The sequence below is a fragment of the Populus euphratica genome, unplaced genomic scaffold (genome assembly GCF_000495115.2).
Source record: "Populus euphratica unplaced genomic scaffold, PopEup_1.0 scaffold2264.1, whole genome shotgun sequence".
Lineage (NCBI taxonomy): Eukaryota > Viridiplantae > Streptophyta > Magnoliopsida > Malpighiales > Salicaceae > Populus > Populus euphratica.
The window spans coordinates 9,062-26,487 of record NW_011502076.1 but is presented as its reverse complement, the minus strand read 5'-3'; the positions used below and the strand labels follow the sequence as shown (position 1 = coordinate 26,487).

The following is a 17,426-nucleotide window of genomic DNA, read 5'->3' as shown; positions in this document are numbered from 1 at the left end:
ACTGTTCTGGAAGCAAGACTTGGTTGTTGGGTTCAATAATCCTCTTTGGAAACAGTTGTTCAATTGTAATCTGGAAGATCATGCAGGTATCTGCTCTGTGAGTTCATTCCAAATTTCCAGCTGTATCAATATTAGTGAAATCACATATCTAGGTCTACATGTTTGCTGAAATTCAGAACAGGTTCCAATATCAGCTAGGTGTCCTGATCCCTTACTCTCTACTGTTGGGATGTGTTTCTTCGGATCCCTACAACAATAGCAATTACGATCTTCATAAAACCAGATCCACAAGCGTGGAAACTGCATTCAATTCTTGAGCATGCTTGTTTACTCTCCATAGAATGTAGCATGCTCTCTCAGTACTCTTGTCTTGTGCACATATTTTGTTAATTCAAAATCATAAACATGTCCTTATATGGTCTATTTAAATAGCTGTAACCAAAACCTTTTTTGACCAGTGAATTGCTTCTGCAAGCATCATTATTCTTCAAACCTGGTGCATGGCACAAAGGGGACTACACTTCTCAGCAATGTTCAAACCTCTGCCACCGTTATTGGGACCGTCTTAGCTGCTACCTTTCTACATGAGATGATCTACACATCAAGGTACATAACTCCTTGGAATGTTTTCATGACAATTTATATTCTTTATGAAGAATTCTGTTAGTTATAAAAAGAAAGTATGAATAGCTAATTAATGCTGATAATGTTGGTCATGTGATATATTTATCTCACTTCAGCTTGTTAGGTGCTATTGTTGTGATTTCTGGTTTGTATATGGTGATATCGGGTCAAGCTTCAGACCAACAGGAGATCAAACAAGGGGCAAATTTTGTGCCACAAGCTGACGGGACAAATATTCAGCAAGGTTCTATGGATGGATCTTCAGGAAATAACATCTGTAAAAAACATTTGGAAGAGCCACTTCTATATGAAAAACTCCCTAATGTGGACAAAGTGTGATGAATCTGAATGACATCCTCAAAGTTAGTTTTTTTCCTTTCGGAGATACAAATTTCATGTCGAAATATCCTAGTGCCATGCTTCACTCAGGTTCCATCTTCAGAACAACTCTTCTGTGGTTACTTTCTGAAATTGTGATGTTCCCCGTCTCATTAGAGTTTTATATAGAACAAAGTAAATCCCCTGATAAATAGATGACACATACACGAGCAATCGAAGACAGAGAGAACGGATTTCAGAACTCATATTATAGCCAACCCGAAAAGGTAACACCATATTGAACTCTGTTCATTTTTTAAGTCTTCAGTGTTTATATTGATTGACATCACATTTCAACTATAAAAATCCTCCTAATTATTGAAGTTTTACTTCTCAAAGTTTCTGGATCAATATAATAATGTATGTAGCAAAGTAGAAAACTAATAATTTTCAAGGATCATTCCTTTTCATCGAGGCAAATCTGCAACACATAATCTTCTAGTGCATTTCCAATTCAACAAAAAACATTTCCACTCAAGATTATTGAATTTTCACTTTGAAGGCATTCAGGTCGACATGTGTATTAGGCATTTAAAAAATGATGATATCAAAGATCAATTCAGGATACTGAGTGAAGGAAAGTGTAGGATATAGAATGGTAATATTAACTTTTTTTCTAAATCTAGAAAGCTACAATTTTGCTTGCCGCCATGTTGATTTGCAAGAAGCAGATTCTACAGATGACATGAATAGATATCATTCCATGAAGAAGAAAATTCCTGGCATAACCACTCAGACTGACACTGATAAGAAAATGAGAATAAATATCATTGCCAAAACGAAAAAAAAATCTATGGATAAAATTTAAAAAAAAAAAGAATTGATGAAAGGCATCTTTCTTCATGTGTTGTCTTTTCTTTCCGGTTATTGTTTTGCTTTAATAATCAATTTTTTCTTCTTTTTAATTTTATTTTTTGATATTATGTTGATATGTATTTGGAATTGTGGAATTGATGATTTATTTTTTATGATATTATCAATTTTATTCTTTGATATTGTGTTGATATACATTTGAAGTTGATGATTTATTTTAATTTGTCTTTTATGTTATTATTGAGATCTCAAAAAAATATCCTAACATCAAATTAGTGCTCAATTTGACAAAAAGAATTCAATTTATTGTTTGCAAAAGATTGAAAATAAAGGGACTAAAATTGAAAAAAAAATAAAAACTATGGTGTGAACTTTAATCCTTTTTCTTTTTATTTTTGCTTTATCATCAGTTTTTTTTTAATTTTATCTTTCAATATTGGATTAATTAAGATTTGAGATTCATAATTTATTTTAATATATTTTTTATATAGTTATTTTGATCTAAAAAAATATTTCAATGTTAGGTTGATACTTGATTTCATAAGAAAAGAATCTAAGGAAATTGAAATAAAGAAAAAATAAGACCCTTTTAAAATAAAATGGTGTTAGGGCCTTTTTGCTTAATTTTTTCTTAGGATATTTTCAAGTTTTCTTTTTAGTTATTTTAGCTTTGCAATTAAACAACTTAGTTTAAAATTTTATTTTGTTTATATTTTAAGTTTATAAATTTAAAAATAAAGAGAGAGAGCCATTAAAAAATATCGAATGAGAGAAAAAGGTTGGTTGATAGAATTTCAATACCAAAAATAAATAAATTTAATATCAAAGTTTTTCTTTCAGAAAGAAAAATTTCATTAAAGTGATTTTGGACTTTTCAATTTCCTAAAATAATATATTAGAGATTTTGTGTTTTGTAATTGATTTTGAGTGTTTTCTAGCTAAGATATTATTTTTTTTTAAGGTTATTAAAGTGCTGTTAAATATAAATATGTAAAGAATTAAGTTTTTAGTTGAAAAAAATACTAACTTGATTTTTAAGCCACCTTTATGGTGGTCAAAAACTAGGTTTGATAATGGCATATAATTCACTTGTTTTTTTAAAAAAAATAAGGGGTGGTCACCATTAAAAATGCGTGTTGGGTAACCACTTCTATATGGCTAGCCTTTTTTTTTAATATTTTTTCAAAGAAATTGATTTAATTTCTAAAAAAAACAAACTAATAGGACTTAACTTATAAGTGTGAATGCAGAATGGGACTTGTTAAAAAAGAGGAATTTTAATGGTAGGATGAACCAATTAGAAAGGTATATAAAGGAATATAACATAAAACAATTACACTATTCAGTTATTTAAAAAAATTTATTCATGTGGCACTTAATTTTCTTCAATTATATTTAAAGTTTTCTCATCAAGACTATTCAAGGAAAAATGGACCCCATGAGTCATCATTAACAATAATAATTTAGAATATATATATATATATATATATTATTGTAGAAATAAATATTGATAATAATTCTATTGAGATAGATAAACACAAGAAAAAGATGAGGATGAATAAAAAGAATTATTTTTTTATTTTAAAAATATTTTTATTGAATATAAAATGAATCTCTTTATTCATGTGCGTGAGCCAAGCCCCAACAATGCACCCGACAAAATGCTTTACATATTTTCATTTAAAAACACGATGATAACCTTGAAAAAATAATTCCTCAGCTAAAAAAAATAATTAAAATTAGCATACATAAAATTAGTCTATCAAAATTAGAATTTTTTTCACATTTTATTTTGAAATTTAAACCCTAATAATTAGGAAAGTGGATACCTTTAATCATCTATGTAGTCCCTTGTGCTGGAAAAAGACGTTCCAAAGTGCATGTCAATTTGTTTTGTATGATTTGATCTTCACCAAACTCTGAGACAAGACAGTATTTTGGCATGTACACCTTTCTTCTCACTGTTCACGTCGAAAGACTTTTCAGAGAAAGTCCCCGTCCTCTCGTTTGCAGTCAACACGCTTGAGGAGAAATATTTACCATTTTTTTTGTTGATTTGACACCTCGCACCCAGCATTTAAGTATCTGGAATAAGAAATGGGACCCCTGCAATTAATGGTGTGTTTCCACTCCTGCAAAACATGGCAGCAACCGCTCACAAATATAGTGAAATCAGTCTTCTGCATAAGCAATTAGCAGGGTTCAGTTTGTAACCACAGAATCCACACCTAGAAACCGCAGAAACCCAGTTTCCCTGACCTTATTTTTATCAGCAACCGCTCAACACACCATGGTAATGAATATATTAAAGGAATAGTATTAAAGCTAGTTCAGCATGCGCATTAAACCAATGCATGGTTCGGCAACTGATGCATTAAACAAATCAGAGAAGAATGATCAAACAAGGTCTCAGATATAGAAAATGTGAGCTCCGCAGAGCATACAAGGCCATATAAAACCAATATGTTCCAAAGATAATAAAAAGAAAAGCATAAGAATGCTATACAAAGAAACCAACTGTGGAGAAAAAAAATATATAACATCAGAATGCGCAGCAAATAAGTATGCTGCCTACAACTAAAATCCTAATCGATGCTATCGGCATCCATGCTAGCTGCAAGAATTCTCCAAGTTAAGGGTGCTTCCATCCAGAAGAGTAAGCATTGTTGTCCCTTCTGTTGTTCCTAAAAGCACAGCATCCGACGGAGTACACAATGATGAGGAATACGAGAAAAATAATGTTGACAACAGCCACCTTCTTCCAATCCCTCTTGAGGTTGTCCAGCAGTCCAGCTTTGCAAGAGTTGCAGTTAAAGCAGAGAACATCTGTTTGATTATCCCATGCATTACAGTCAGGATCGGAGGTGGAATTTGTAGTTGTCTTCTCCCAGTTAGTCGGTGATTTATAAATAAAGCCACAGCTATCTGATGGCTTACAGCAACCAGACTGCAAAAACAATAACGAAACATCAGATCCCAGTGTAGTGTTATGAACTACATTTTACCAAACGTGAAGAACTATAAATACATGAAGAAGAAAGCCTACTGCGACAATACCTACATAGAACAGCTATTTACCAAACGTTCATAGAAACAATTGCAGAACAACAGAAAAATTATGTCAAATAAATAATTATCTAGGGTTAATAATAACCCCTTTGGCTAAAGAAATGAATCTCCATTTTCTTGTCCAGGGCAATCAAAAGTTCATATTGTCAAATGAACTTCCGCATTTACACTAAAAGATCATCATATAAAGTTAAACTAACCACCGGCGCACACAAACATAAAACCGCAACAAGTCAGTTCATAAGGCCGTGAGAGGCCATCGAGGAAAAGAGACCCTACTGCCCCATACAAAAACAATTAGTAGATGATAAAATTATTAATGATCAAAGGTAAAAGAGGGCCCTTTCCCCCAACTCATCACAACTCAAGCACAAGCACAGGTAGAGCTACGCAAAATGAGGTATATTTCACATATCAGCACATAGGAAGGATCACTAGACACAGAATCCCAGCAAAGGATACTGCAAAAGATAAAGCACAAATGCTTCTTTCATATATATATATATAATCTAAGGTTGTGCTCTTGCTTTAACACCATATGATGACAAGAATCAACTAATTCACCAAAAAGAATCATATTTTTCATACGGTAACCTAAAAGTGCTCTTGCTTTCCTTTCTAAAGCTATAGTAAACTAGAAGCAACTGCGAATAATCCTAAAATAACAATGAAAGAAAGAAAAATAATTGAAAAAATTCCTTTTTCCTATATCACAAACAAAGCCTTTTTCTTCTTTTTTTTGTCATTATGATAACATTGAAGCAACAAAATCATAGAACATGCTCAAGAATAATGTTTTATACCATATATATATATATATATATATATATATATATATATAATCTAAGGTTGTGCTCTTGCTTTAACACCATATGATGACAGGAATCAACTAATTCACTAAAAAGAATCATATTTTTCATACGGTAACCTAAAAGTGCTCTTGCTTTCCTTTCTAAAGCTATAGTAAACTAGAAGCAACTGCGAATAATCCTAAAATAACAATGAAAGAAAGAAAAAAAATTGAAAAAATTCCTTCTTCCTATATCACAAACAAAGCCTTTTTCTTCTTTTTTTTTCTTCTTCCATTTTTGGAGTCTAATAAATCATTTTTTTGGAAATGGTCCATGTCTGCTTGTTCTTCTGTACGGCCATATGACAAGTCATTTGCGAACATTTCGGGAACCTTTGGTTGTCTTTTTGTTCCAAACATCGCATCCAGTATTGCTGGTTTCTTTTTAAAAGAGCTAGCTCATTAGCTATCTGTGAGTGGGGCTTGTTGAAAGCATCTACTCGAGTGTATCGAGAAACGTACCAGTCATCTCAACATTCATAGAACATGCTCAAGAATAATGTTTTATACCATAACCATATATATATATAATCAAAATTATTAATCACAACATTCTTAATCCACAATTACACGCAGAAAATTGTACTGACATCTAACGACTACCAGTAACCCATCATGACTCATGAGTGACATCTCGTTTCTTGAATAGGAAAGAAAAATACTAATATTGAAAATTATCATCGTAGATTTAACATTATTTCTTTTTAACAACAAAAACTTGGATCTAACAAAAAAAAAATAACCGCAAAGTCAAAGAATAACTCAAAAGCTATAAAAAAAAAGATGAAAAAAATACCTGAAGAGCAGACAGATGGCGGGTATACAAGACGTCAACAGTATCATTCACGAATTTCTGGTTAAAATCACTGCAAACTTTAGCATCAATCAAACAACTCTTAATCTTCCTCCAGTTCTTCTCATTGCCCACTCTCTTCTGCAACCAATTCGAATAATCTCCCAACTTATACTCCTTATACCCCTTCCCGGACAAAACTTGACCGGCACCTTTGTTGGTCACGACAAAAGCGAAAATCGTGAAGCAGAAGAGCAAGACGATGAGGAGAAACATGACTAGGAGGTAAGTCCAGAGAAGCCATGACACGCGACAACACGCGCCAATTAGGCCAGCTAGAGAGACTAGCAAGAGAAAGACACCCAAGACAATAACTGGGGTGTCGAAGAACTTATCACATTCTGATGTCCCTTTGTTTTTTAACCATATCCCTGCCCACAGGATGGGGATTGAGAGCAGGAAGGTTATGAAATTCAGGATTCCTACCAAGTTGTTGCTTAAACGAAACATTGTTGTTCTTCTTGTTTGGTTGCGGAGAATATGAGACAGAAAAGAAAGGAGCGTTTGTTGGGTTATGATATGGCGAGGGGAGAAGGCTATTTATAATGATTAGTGATGAAGGATGGGGGGGCAGATGGGGATGGAGGTTGCAGGGAAGGTTCTTCTATTTAGCGTGGGAGGTTACGACACACGCGCTAAAGGACGCGTATTTATTGAGTCACGCGTGGTTAGTTGAAAGACGTAGGGTTTCTTATTATTATATATTTTGGTTTTTAATATTACAATTTACAATCCTCAACGGATACAAACAGTACTGGTCAACGTGTATGGATGTGATGGTTTAGTAATTAGCACAACTACGTGTTTCAAAAACTTTTTAACTTATCTCTTCTTTTTAATTAATTAATTAGTGTAAATCCTTCTTGTGCATATCTTTAAAAATCTAATGTAATTTTTCATTAATTGCATTTTTTTTATGTTAGAGAAGTGGTTTAGCAAAAAAAAAATTATTTTATTTTTTATGTGTTTTTAGATAGTTTTAATGGATTTGTGTTAAAAATAAATTTTAAAAAATAAAAAATATATTATTTCAAATTATTTCAAAGTAAAAATATTTTACAAAATAATTGCTATCACAATTATTTCTAATTTTATAATAATCAATATAAATTTATGATTTTATAAAATAAAATAAATAGATACATTGTAGTTTTTCAAGATACATACATCATTGAAATTTGTTTCATTACATTTAAAATATATATTCTTTTTTAAGAATGATAATATTTTATTTTATTTTTTGTTTGAATAAATTATTTTTCGTTAATTACAATGCAAATCTAACTATGAAATAAATGTAAAATAATTGATTTTTATTATTTTGAAAAATATTAAAAATATTGCTCACAAAATGTATCCATGTACAAAAAATACTAAAGAAAGAATTAGTTGTTCAAGACAAAATAAAAATAAGAAAGGATTACATATTAATTATTAGCCAATTACATGTTTTACAAATTACAATAATGAAATCATAAAGTCTTCCTTTTAAAAGCAATTAATAAAATAAAGTTTCAGAGGTAGCCGTTAGGTAGCAGTCTTCTGGTGACCCCGTGGGCTATACTACCAACATGCACCCGTCACGTGTCACCCATCGCGGCTTGTCGGCGTGGTAACTATGAATAAGAGGTGACCGGCATGTCCCACACGCGTCCACTTCTAAATCAGGCAAATTATTATTATTATTTTTGCTATTTATGATGACAAAAATCCTACATCAGTCAATGTATGATTTAACCACGTCTACTGACAAAAGCGGTCAACTCTTGTTTTTTATTTAATGATTTTTTTTATTTTTTAAAAATTATTTCTAATATCAATATATTAAAATAATATAAAAAAATAAAAATTAAACATAATATTATTAAAAAAGAAAAATTGAATCTAATTCACAAATGAAGCCATTCTAATTTATAAGCTACAATAAAATATAAATATTTTATTTTATTTTTTTAATTAATATAGATATTAGATTAGTTTATACACATTACAACTAATTCTACGGATTATAAAATTAATAATCATGTAAATTTTTAATAACTATCATATAAATAATTAAGAACTCGAACCTAAAATCAAATAAAAATACAAAAATTTTAGTGCTAAATTCTTATTATTTAACCATAACCTAAATAATTGATATTTAATTTTAATATTACATGAAAGCTTGGCTGAGAATGAGATATTCAAATTGTCTATCTTCTTCTTCTTCTTTTTCAAAACCAAGCAGTTCCCAGCACTCCTAAAGTCATCCAACCATCAAAGACATTAGGTAAAATGCTGGCAGTATTTTTCTACAAGAAAAGGGATGTCTACACGGCAGACACGAAAACACTAGGATGGCTGGCTGGCTTTACTTCAATGTCCATGCTGTCACCGACGACTTCTATGGAAATATTGGTACGAAGATACGTGTTTTTAAATTTTAAAAATATATTGGTTTGAGAAAATGTTGTTTTTTATATATATATATATAAATCTTAGTTTAATAATGATAAAAATAATCTTCTTTTTTTGTCTATTTTTTTCTATAAATTCTAATTTTTTGTTTATGTTCATCATAAATAAAACAAAAATTCTTAAAAAATTTATAAAAATTTATCAAAAATTTTATATATCATAAAGTAATATTGTTTTAACTCTGTAACAAATATAACAAAAGCAATTAAAATCTTGAAAATAATAATATTTAAGTCTCAAAATCTTGAAAACACAAGATAATGCTCGTGTTTATTACTTTAAAAATCTTTTATATTCTTAATTGGAATCACTTGAAATTCCTATATCTATATTTGAAGACAATAATCAATTAAAGACAAATCATAAGAAACAATATCACAAGATGAATTGTAAAAGGAATTAATATCTTGAAATTAATAATCTTAACATCTCTAAATCTGTTTTCTATGCCCACATTTGATGCAATTAAAAAGTAGAAAGACTTTATCTTAATGTTTTTGTAGGGTGCACTGAAAAATATACGTTACTTATCAGATGCTATCTGAGCAAGAAAAGGAGATAAAGTTTGAACAATTTGATTTTTGAATCTAAGTAATCTGGCCCTCTTGTTTTTTTTTTAAAATGTTTGTGTAGTGTGCTTACCAAGTCATTTTTTAGCAATTTGCACTCTAAGAAATATAAATAAATAATTATAAGGTTAAGAAAGAGGACTGACGGAGAACATGTAGAGCCGTGGACTGTAGATTGTACTTATCAAATAAAAAGAAACGCTGATGTATGAGGTTGTGTGCAAGTTTCACATGCACTGCTAACCCATATACTAATATTTTCCAAAAAGACAAAGGGAATTGCCTTGAAACTTGCAATGCCGCGTTTAGCTCCAGAAATACGATGGCCCTGCGCTTGAAGGGTATAATATATTTTACCAGATTTATTCATTTATTTATATATTTCGAACAGAACATTTATAAATTTTGGAACTGTGGTGCCTTTTTCTTCAAATAGAGAAGCACACAGGGTCATGGCATACGGAGGGTGGAGATCCCAATGTGAGAATACCTCTTTCGAACCAGATGACATTTTGGACCAAGAACTAGTTTTGTGACCTCTTCTGCGTTAGGTGGTAAGTCAACATATTGCCCCTGCATCTTGAACTTGAGTCTTGAACTTGTTTATTACTCAAGTTCAATCCATCCCCCCTCTCTCTCTCTCTCTCTCCTTTCCTTCCTTTTGTTCTTTCTTCTAATCTATTTTTGTTATATGCTAACCATTCCATGATGGTTTTGCAGGCTCTGCCACTATATATTGTCACAATCCACATGATCTCCTCACAGAGACAGATCATTGAAGCAATAAGGAGCCAGAAAGCTACGGAAATCACGTTCTATGCTATTCTCATTGATTAAGACGATTCGATCTTACGCCCCTGCACATTGTGGATGGCATTGTCAGCGAGACAGCGCTCTATGATATCCATTTTAGATGAAAGAAGCCTTTTCGCCCCTCTGTGATATTTTGTCACGAGGCAACGTGGTGGTGTTGCGCACACCATGTACTCGTATGGCTTGTTTCCGATGCTCTGTACCTGCAAACTATGACAATCTAGCTAGTGTAGTTTAACAGTATAATAAATCATATCCCGGGAAATCCCAATATTTTCCCAGTAATCACTTGATGTTTAATTAAGCCAAAAGAACCTTCTTAACATGATCACATGGCATTTGATGCTTTGGTCAATCTGTCAGTGAGAGCAACCTTTTGAGAAGAAGATTCTGATTTTCTGTTAATGCTTTGAATATCACCATATTTCTCTAGCTTTATGGCTGTAGAAGCAAAGTAGTTACATTGTTGTGCAGAGCTCCCGATAACCTCTGGAGTGAATTTGAGGTAACAAGTTGACATGCATAGATTAGCGGCGCTGATTAAGAAAATTACTATCCCGTCACGTCAAGGTAAGCAAAATTGGAATGGAAGCAACTAGCAAGCAAAGTAGAGGTGGTTGGTGATGGTGGTTGTTGCTGATCCACCAGCAAGGACGATAACTTTCGTTTGCAGACTCTCTTCTATGAGGACTGGTAATCAAATTGCTTCACTTTATCGCCTACGACGATTTTCATTTTTCATCGTATTAATTATATTAGGTTATTTAATTGGGGCATGATGAACAGACAAAGGGACAGCTCCCCCAACTTTGACCAAGGAATTTTTTGTTTCTTTGTTTGTGTAATGCTCGAATTCCTTAGATACATACCTCTTACGAGCATACGGTAATGGTAGCCAAATTAAATGTCAACATCCGACCACGGATTCAGCACTGAAACTTTAACATACAATCCACAGTTATGGCTTGGCCCCATTCTTCAATCCACCTCTCTAATAAATAATAATAACTAATATCGAACCATCCACAAGAATCAAAAGCGAGGCACCCTGGCTGGTTCCAAAACCTCAAGGTTTTAGACTACCGCCAAAGCAGGGCCTCCCTGCCCTGAGAAGTCTGTTTTCGGTCTCGGCTCCAGCATACAGTTGCTGCATTTTACCTCAGCCAATTTCATTCCTGAACTTGTGCTAAATGTCTATAAAAAAACCAAAAACTTGGGCTAACGATTACAATGGTGACAAGGTAGAAGCATTGCTAAGCAATCGTAAACACACTGGTTGCTGTTCTAGCTTCTTGTCCTTTCCACCAAATCGACAAATAGCCATCTCAGGCTTGTTGGTATCCTATTCTAGATTCCAGAGAAATCCACCCCAAACTCTGTGATAGAACCATTTTGACCTCATTATATGTATATTCTTCAGGTTCTAAAAATCATCAAGGTATTCCAGAACCATTCACTGTCAACGCAATCAAAGACTGCACCCCTAACAGTGAAGAACAATTAACAGTACAACGAAAATAAACAAATTAGAAACCAGCACAAATATCCGCAATAATTCATGTCAATTCAACAAACTGACAAGGAATTCCAAACAGTGCCTTATTAATTCATAGTCAAAGCACAACCACAAATGTAGCTAGAAGAAAATGAGAAGACAAATACGGGCAAAGACTGTTCAGCTCGCTGATGTGAGATCAAAGGGGACCTGGAAATGTTCCATTCTCCCTCTGCTCATTCCACCTCTCGACCTGCAGCAATTCATTCACATGAAAAAGAAAGAAACAATGGTCAATTACAATGGTAAATTTTTTTATTGACACTAAAAGCAAATCACTGCCACTTCAAGCACTAAAGACAATATTCTACAAGACAGATTCCATTTAAGAGACTGAAATATATAATAGACCAATTATGGTATATTCCAAGACAACATCTCACTGACTACTGACAACGCAGAGAGATGACATACAAAATTTGAGTCAAAGTTAAAATAGTAGAAGGTATGTATACAAGAGTGATGAACATAGCATTGCAGCATTAATCAAGAACAGACTAAGTCAGCACATAAAATATTCTGTCTTATAAACTTTTCATTCAATCCTAAACTATATCTTACCACTGACTGGATGCTTCCACATTCTAAGTAATGGCATGTTAAAGCACCAAATGCAGAGATAATCTGTTTACGTGTAATCTAGGCCCAAATATTTGTCTATGTTAGCCAGGGAATGAAAGAAAACAGGTCATGCAAAAAGATCTTCATTACAGTCTCAGATTCACAATACGTCAGTCAGATACTAACAAGCGTAATCAACATGGAGCTTTACTTGGTAATTTTACTCTTCTTATTAGTCTAAAAATCCTGGTGCCATTTGGATTAAATATTAGTCATGTAACTTTCTAAGGATTCTTTTTCCAATAAGGATTAGGATTTAGACCTAGTACTAGTATAAATAAAGCTGCCTAGCTTATTTTTCAGACATGTTCTGTATATTATCGATCATAATATGTTTAAAAGGTTGTCTACAAACCCTAAACCAATTTTTCCAGTTCCAAGTTCAATTTTTTTCTAGTTTTTGCCATCAATTTATTGTTCTTTGTTGTTTTGAGTTGATTTCTCTTCCCACACTACATCACCAATTATACTCTTGAGAAATTGACCAACAAGCTGTCAAACTTAAACTTTTATATATAGAACAGCAAATACAGATGGCTTGTTGTTCAGCACAGATGACAAATGTGGAGAGCATGATGTTTGAGAGGTGAAATAGGTTTCTAACATAAAGGCAAGCTTGTCTGATTTCTCAATATTGTAAATAAGCTCATACAACTGGTATCAGTGTATTCCAATAGCAAATGGAAGTAATACAGTTTAAAACAAAATTGGCAATGTCGTGAAACACACCACATCATGTAGCATCAGACAGGCGTGTTTACATTTAGCCTGACTCCCAAACCATGAATGATGCAATAACATTCACGATAATGCTACAGTGCAAAGATGACATCCCACGTGAATAAGAAACCACTAAAATTAATTCTAAATTCAATAATTTGCTTTTTTTTTCTGGCAAACTTTCATTGAAAATCATTTGCCAACATTTTACAGAGAACTACAGTATATTAAAAAAAAATGTCCTTGGCAGATCATAAATTAATTGAGACAAAAAAAAAAAGAGGCTCAGTATACTCACCCACTCAGAGGGGCAAAGGGAACGGTAGTATTTAGCAAAACGTTCACAATCATTACCTTCATCACCCTTCGCTGCCACACACCTGCAGTCAATAATAATTAACGTTTATGGGGGGGAAAAAGATAACCACTAAATAATTGACAGATAAATGAAATAAAATCGACAAAGACTAATGAACAATACCTATGAAATTCAATGTAGCGGGTGAAACAGTGTCTGGTTTGATTTGTCGTAGGGAATCGATAATCAGCTGGAGCTGTTTTCAGCTCAATCTACGCAGTAAAACAATGCCATTATTACCCGAAGAAACATCACATCATTCTCAAACAACAGATAAAAAATAAAAATCAATCACAATTTTCAAAATGTCTCATCGCTGTTTCCTTATTCTTAATTCTAAAAGGAAAAAAAAAAAAAAAAACCTAAATCTTAATAGATCACCCACAAACCAGGCATACGATGTCGTAAGCATTAGGAGGAATCAATCTAACTTAAATAATTAATTATTTGTAAAACATGAAAACATAGTACGTAAAATATAGAACACAGCCAGAAGATATAATAAATCTTTTGCAGATCCGAGGAATTGATTGTATGAAAATGAATTCGATTGCCTTTATTTTCAAATCAGAAAAGTGAAGATAGAGGAGAGACTAAAGAATACCTCTTTTCCCATGGCTGCCAATAGCGATCGAATTCAGACACAGAGAAGCGAGAAATCAATCGAAAGAGTTCGAATGGGGAGAGGGGCTCAGTATTGACTAATTAATTTTTTTTTTTTTCCTGCGGTTCGTCCGATTAACAATAAAATTGGGACCCATGTGCAAAACGAAACGAAAAAATTGAGAGAGTCATGTTTGGGTACAAGAAAGCATGGACTGTGAATCGGGTTATGAACTACTGTTTGGTTGGCTTTGATATATATTAAACCCGAATTACAGTTATGTTTATTGGGCCAGACCGAGACCACTTAACATTTCCGCTTTTCTTACGAAACTTTAGTAGTTGGTTTTGCGTATCTGCATAGAAAAAAAAAATATTTAAGAATATTTACTATGAAAAAAATATTTAAGCGCATTTTAAGAATGTGTTTAATTTTAAAAAAATATTAAAAAAATATTTTTTATAATTTTAATGTTTTAATAAAAAAAATCTCATCATGATATATAAAACAACACTTTTAAAATATATTAGTTTTTTAAGAAACCATATAAAATTATTTTTGATTAAAGTATTAATTAATATTTTTAAAACTAAAACCTATCAAAAAATAAGGTAGAAACTCAATTTCAAGAGAAGTATGTTACACTAGCTTCTCATGAGTCCTAACCTTAATTTTTTTCTCCTTTAACTAACAGTACACATTATCAGTGAGAGAGAAATAATTATTAAAAATAATTATTTTAGGTTTGATTTGATTTTTATTAAAAAAATAATTTAAAAAATCAAAACTAAACTGAAACCAATTCAAATCAATTTGGCTCAATTTTTTTATTTAGCTTGATTTTTTAGTTTGGCTTGGTTTTTTTTTCAATTTGATTTTTTTTATTTGATTTGGTTTTTTAATTTCGGTTCAGTTTTTTCAGTTTCAGACATGTAAAACTGAAATTGAACTGAACAAATAAATTTTTTTTAAATTTTAATCTATTTAATTAATTTTTTTATCATTCAGTTTTTTAGTTATTTTTTTTCTGATTTTTTTTATTTTTCAATTTTTTTCTTACCTCTAATAACCATTACAAAACAAAAAACCTTCCTTAATAACCCTTTTTTTCTACCACATATCTATTTATAGTCCTACACACATCTCTTAAAATTCTTCTCATCAAATCCATTTGAAACACTCATTTATCTCTTTTTTTGGTTTGAAAATCATATCTCTGTTGAAAAATTCACCAATTAATTGCCAAATTCCCTTCTTCATAACTCCCTCCTCTTCACACGCTCTACAATAATACATTTATTTCTCTAAAACCCTCCTTTAAACCCATAATTTAGCTCATTCTCCCTTTAAAACCTCTTCCTTTTAGCTATTAGGCTAGATGAAAAATTCTATCCAAACACAATAGATAGCCAAAGATAACATTAATAATTTAATTTATAATATTTTACTTTAAAAACTATAAAATTAATATTAATCATTTTATTTTTAAAATTATTTCCAGACATAATTTTAACCAAACACTCTCGAACTATTTTTTTTATTTAATATCAAATTCAACTATAATTTCAATCAAACATATATTTTATCAAACCAAACACAATTAAAAATATTTTTTAAAATTATTTTTTTAAAACCTACTATTAACCTACCTAACAAGTGGTCTAGTTTTTTGATTCAATGATACATAACAATCTTATATATGTTTGACCCATTTTAAATAATTTAATTTTCTTGTTTTCATGTGAAAAGAAAAAAAACATTAAAGAATCATATTATTATTATTATTGAGTACCAAAATCTCTTCTCAATGACTATAATAGATATTTAATAAAAAAATATTATTAAACCTAAATTCACCATTAAGTCAAACATGTGATTTTTATGAAGTTTAAAATTAAATTTAATAAAAATTGATGTAATATAACTCAATTAATCCAGTTAAATTTGATTATTTTTAAAAAAATATTCAAAATATTTTAATATTTTTTTAAAAAAATCATAACATTATTTTAAATTAAACTAAACAGAACAAATTTGAATTAACTCATATAATATATAACTCACATCATAAGCCAGCTGGGTTTAATAATATATATATAAAAAAAAGAAGCTAAATTCATGTATCCCTTAAACAACGCTGACTCGTTACTTTTTATTAGGATCTCTTTTCCCTCACACTTATGAACAGTATCACTTCATAAACGAACTTGACTTGGTAAACACCTGACAATAATAAAACCCATCACCACTTGTTGATTTTATGTGATCAGCTCATCTCAAATATGGCAGAAAATTCTAACCCTACAGAAGCACTTGCAGTGAAAACAACAAAAGAAACTACCAAAACTAATAAAAGAATTGTAGAAAATACAAAGTCTGATAAAGGAACTCAAGTAAGAAAATATGTAGGCTTATTATCAATATTCACTTTTGTGCTTTCTGTTTTGATCATTGCCTTAGCTATTTGGTTGCTTTACATGAGAGATTACGACTGTGAGCAGCTCTTGAGGCTACCGAGATTACAGATGGGCATTGGCATTGGATTGATATTTGTTTCCTTGATTAGCAGCATTGTCGTGTTCTTGAGATCACGGTTTCCAGTGCCAGGTTTTTTCATCGTTATGGTGCCGTTGATCGTGATGTTCACAATGGGACTTGCACTTGTGGGAGCTAACAAGATGGAAAGCAGGAGATTGGTGGCGACACCAATGTGGTTCAGAGAAAAAATCCGCAATCATGACGACTGGGAGAATATTAGATCTTGCATTTTCAGTTCAGGAACATGCGATGATTTGGTGTCCAGGTCGTTGAATCTCAAAGCATTTGATTTCAGTATCAAGAAATTATCATCTATAGAGGTAGTTTTATTCCATTTACACATGTTATGTTGTTATCTTTGAATCATTTTTTGCGCCTATTTTACGTGGATATGATTTCTATAGGAAAATCGCTAAGCATATACATGATTATAAATGCATATTTAACCAATGTTTTCTGCTCCTACAAAAAGACAAGAGAGGAGGGAGGAGTAGGTTTCGAACCCATATTTTTGCTCTTTATGAGGAATTAGAAAGAAAGAAAAAGTTCATATATATATATATATATATATATATATATATGTCTCTCTCTATATATAAAG

At 31.6% G+C, this 17,426-nt stretch overlaps 3 protein-coding genes and 2 long non-coding RNA genes across 5 annotated transcripts in view; 3 read left to right on the top strand and 2 right to left on the bottom strand.

Annotated features, from left to right (window-relative positions):
- The first annotated feature begins 471 nt into the window (after nucleotides 1–471).
- Nucleotides 472–1,331, top strand: LOC105118810 (uncharacterized). The gene is made up of 2 exons (XR_841028.1): nucleotides 472–606; nucleotides 741–1,331. It is a non-coding gene; the product is annotated as an uncharacterized LOC105118810 (long non-coding RNA).
- Nucleotides 1,332–4,201: 2,870 nt separating this feature from the next.
- LOC105118809 (tetraspanin-8-like) lies at nucleotides 4,202–7,224 on the bottom strand. The gene is made up of 2 exons (XM_011016850.1): nucleotides 6,531–7,224; nucleotides 4,202–4,762 (listed from the first exon to the last, which is right to left on the bottom strand). The coding sequence occupies exons 1-2, from the start codon at nucleotides 7,035–7,037 to the stop codon at nucleotides 4,448–4,450; spliced, it is 822 nt and encodes a 273-aa protein (XP_011015152.1). The 5' UTR covers nucleotides 7,038–7,224; the 3' UTR covers nucleotides 4,202–4,447.
- A 2,790-nt stretch (nucleotides 7,225–10,014) lies between these two features.
- LOC105118808 (uncharacterized) lies at nucleotides 10,015–10,602 on the top strand. The gene is made up of 2 exons (XR_841027.1): nucleotides 10,015–10,170; nucleotides 10,337–10,602. It is a non-coding gene; the product is annotated as an uncharacterized LOC105118808 (long non-coding RNA).
- Nucleotides 10,603–11,922: 1,320 nt separating this feature from the next.
- On the bottom strand, nucleotides 11,923–14,505 carry LOC105118807 (cytochrome c oxidase subunit 6b-2). The gene is made up of 4 exons (XM_011016848.1): nucleotides 14,288–14,505; nucleotides 13,807–13,895; nucleotides 13,624–13,705; nucleotides 11,923–12,177 (listed from the first exon to the last, which is right to left on the bottom strand). The coding sequence occupies exons 1-4, from the start codon at nucleotides 14,297–14,299 to the stop codon at nucleotides 12,124–12,126; spliced, it is 237 nt and encodes a 78-aa protein (XP_011015150.1). The 5' UTR covers nucleotides 14,300–14,505; the 3' UTR covers nucleotides 11,923–12,123.
- Nucleotides 14,506–16,569: 2,064 nt separating this feature from the next.
- The window catches only part of LOC105118811 (tetraspanin-15-like), a 2,256-nt gene continuing 1,399 nt past the window's right edge, over nucleotides 16,570–17,426 (top strand). The window contains exon 1 of the mRNA XM_011016851.1: nucleotides 16,570–17,145. Within this exon, the coding sequence (XP_011015153.1) occupies nucleotides 16,570–17,145 (576 nt within the window). The remainder of the gene's footprint in view (nucleotides 17,146–17,426) is intronic.

Bases quoted from the DNA above. Each gene is read 5' to 3' on its own strand.
- LOC105118809 (XM_011016850.1), bottom strand. From the start codon at position 7,037: ATGTTTCGTTTAAGCAACAACTTGGTAGGAATCCTGAATTTCATAACC. The intron at 4,763-6,530 runs GTATTTTTTTCA...TTGTTTTTGCAG, and splicing joins GCCATCTGTCTGCTCTTCAG to TCTGGTTGCTGTAAGCCATC.
- LOC105118807 (XM_011016848.1), bottom strand. The intron at 13,706-13,806 runs GTATTGTTCATT...TATTGACTGCAG, and splicing joins CGCTACATTGAATTTCATAG to GTGTGTGGCAGCGAAGGGTG. The intron at 12,178-13,623 runs GTGAGTATACTG...GAATTGCTGCAG, and splicing joins CCCTTTGCCCCTCTGAGTGG to GTCGAGAGGTGGAATGAGCA.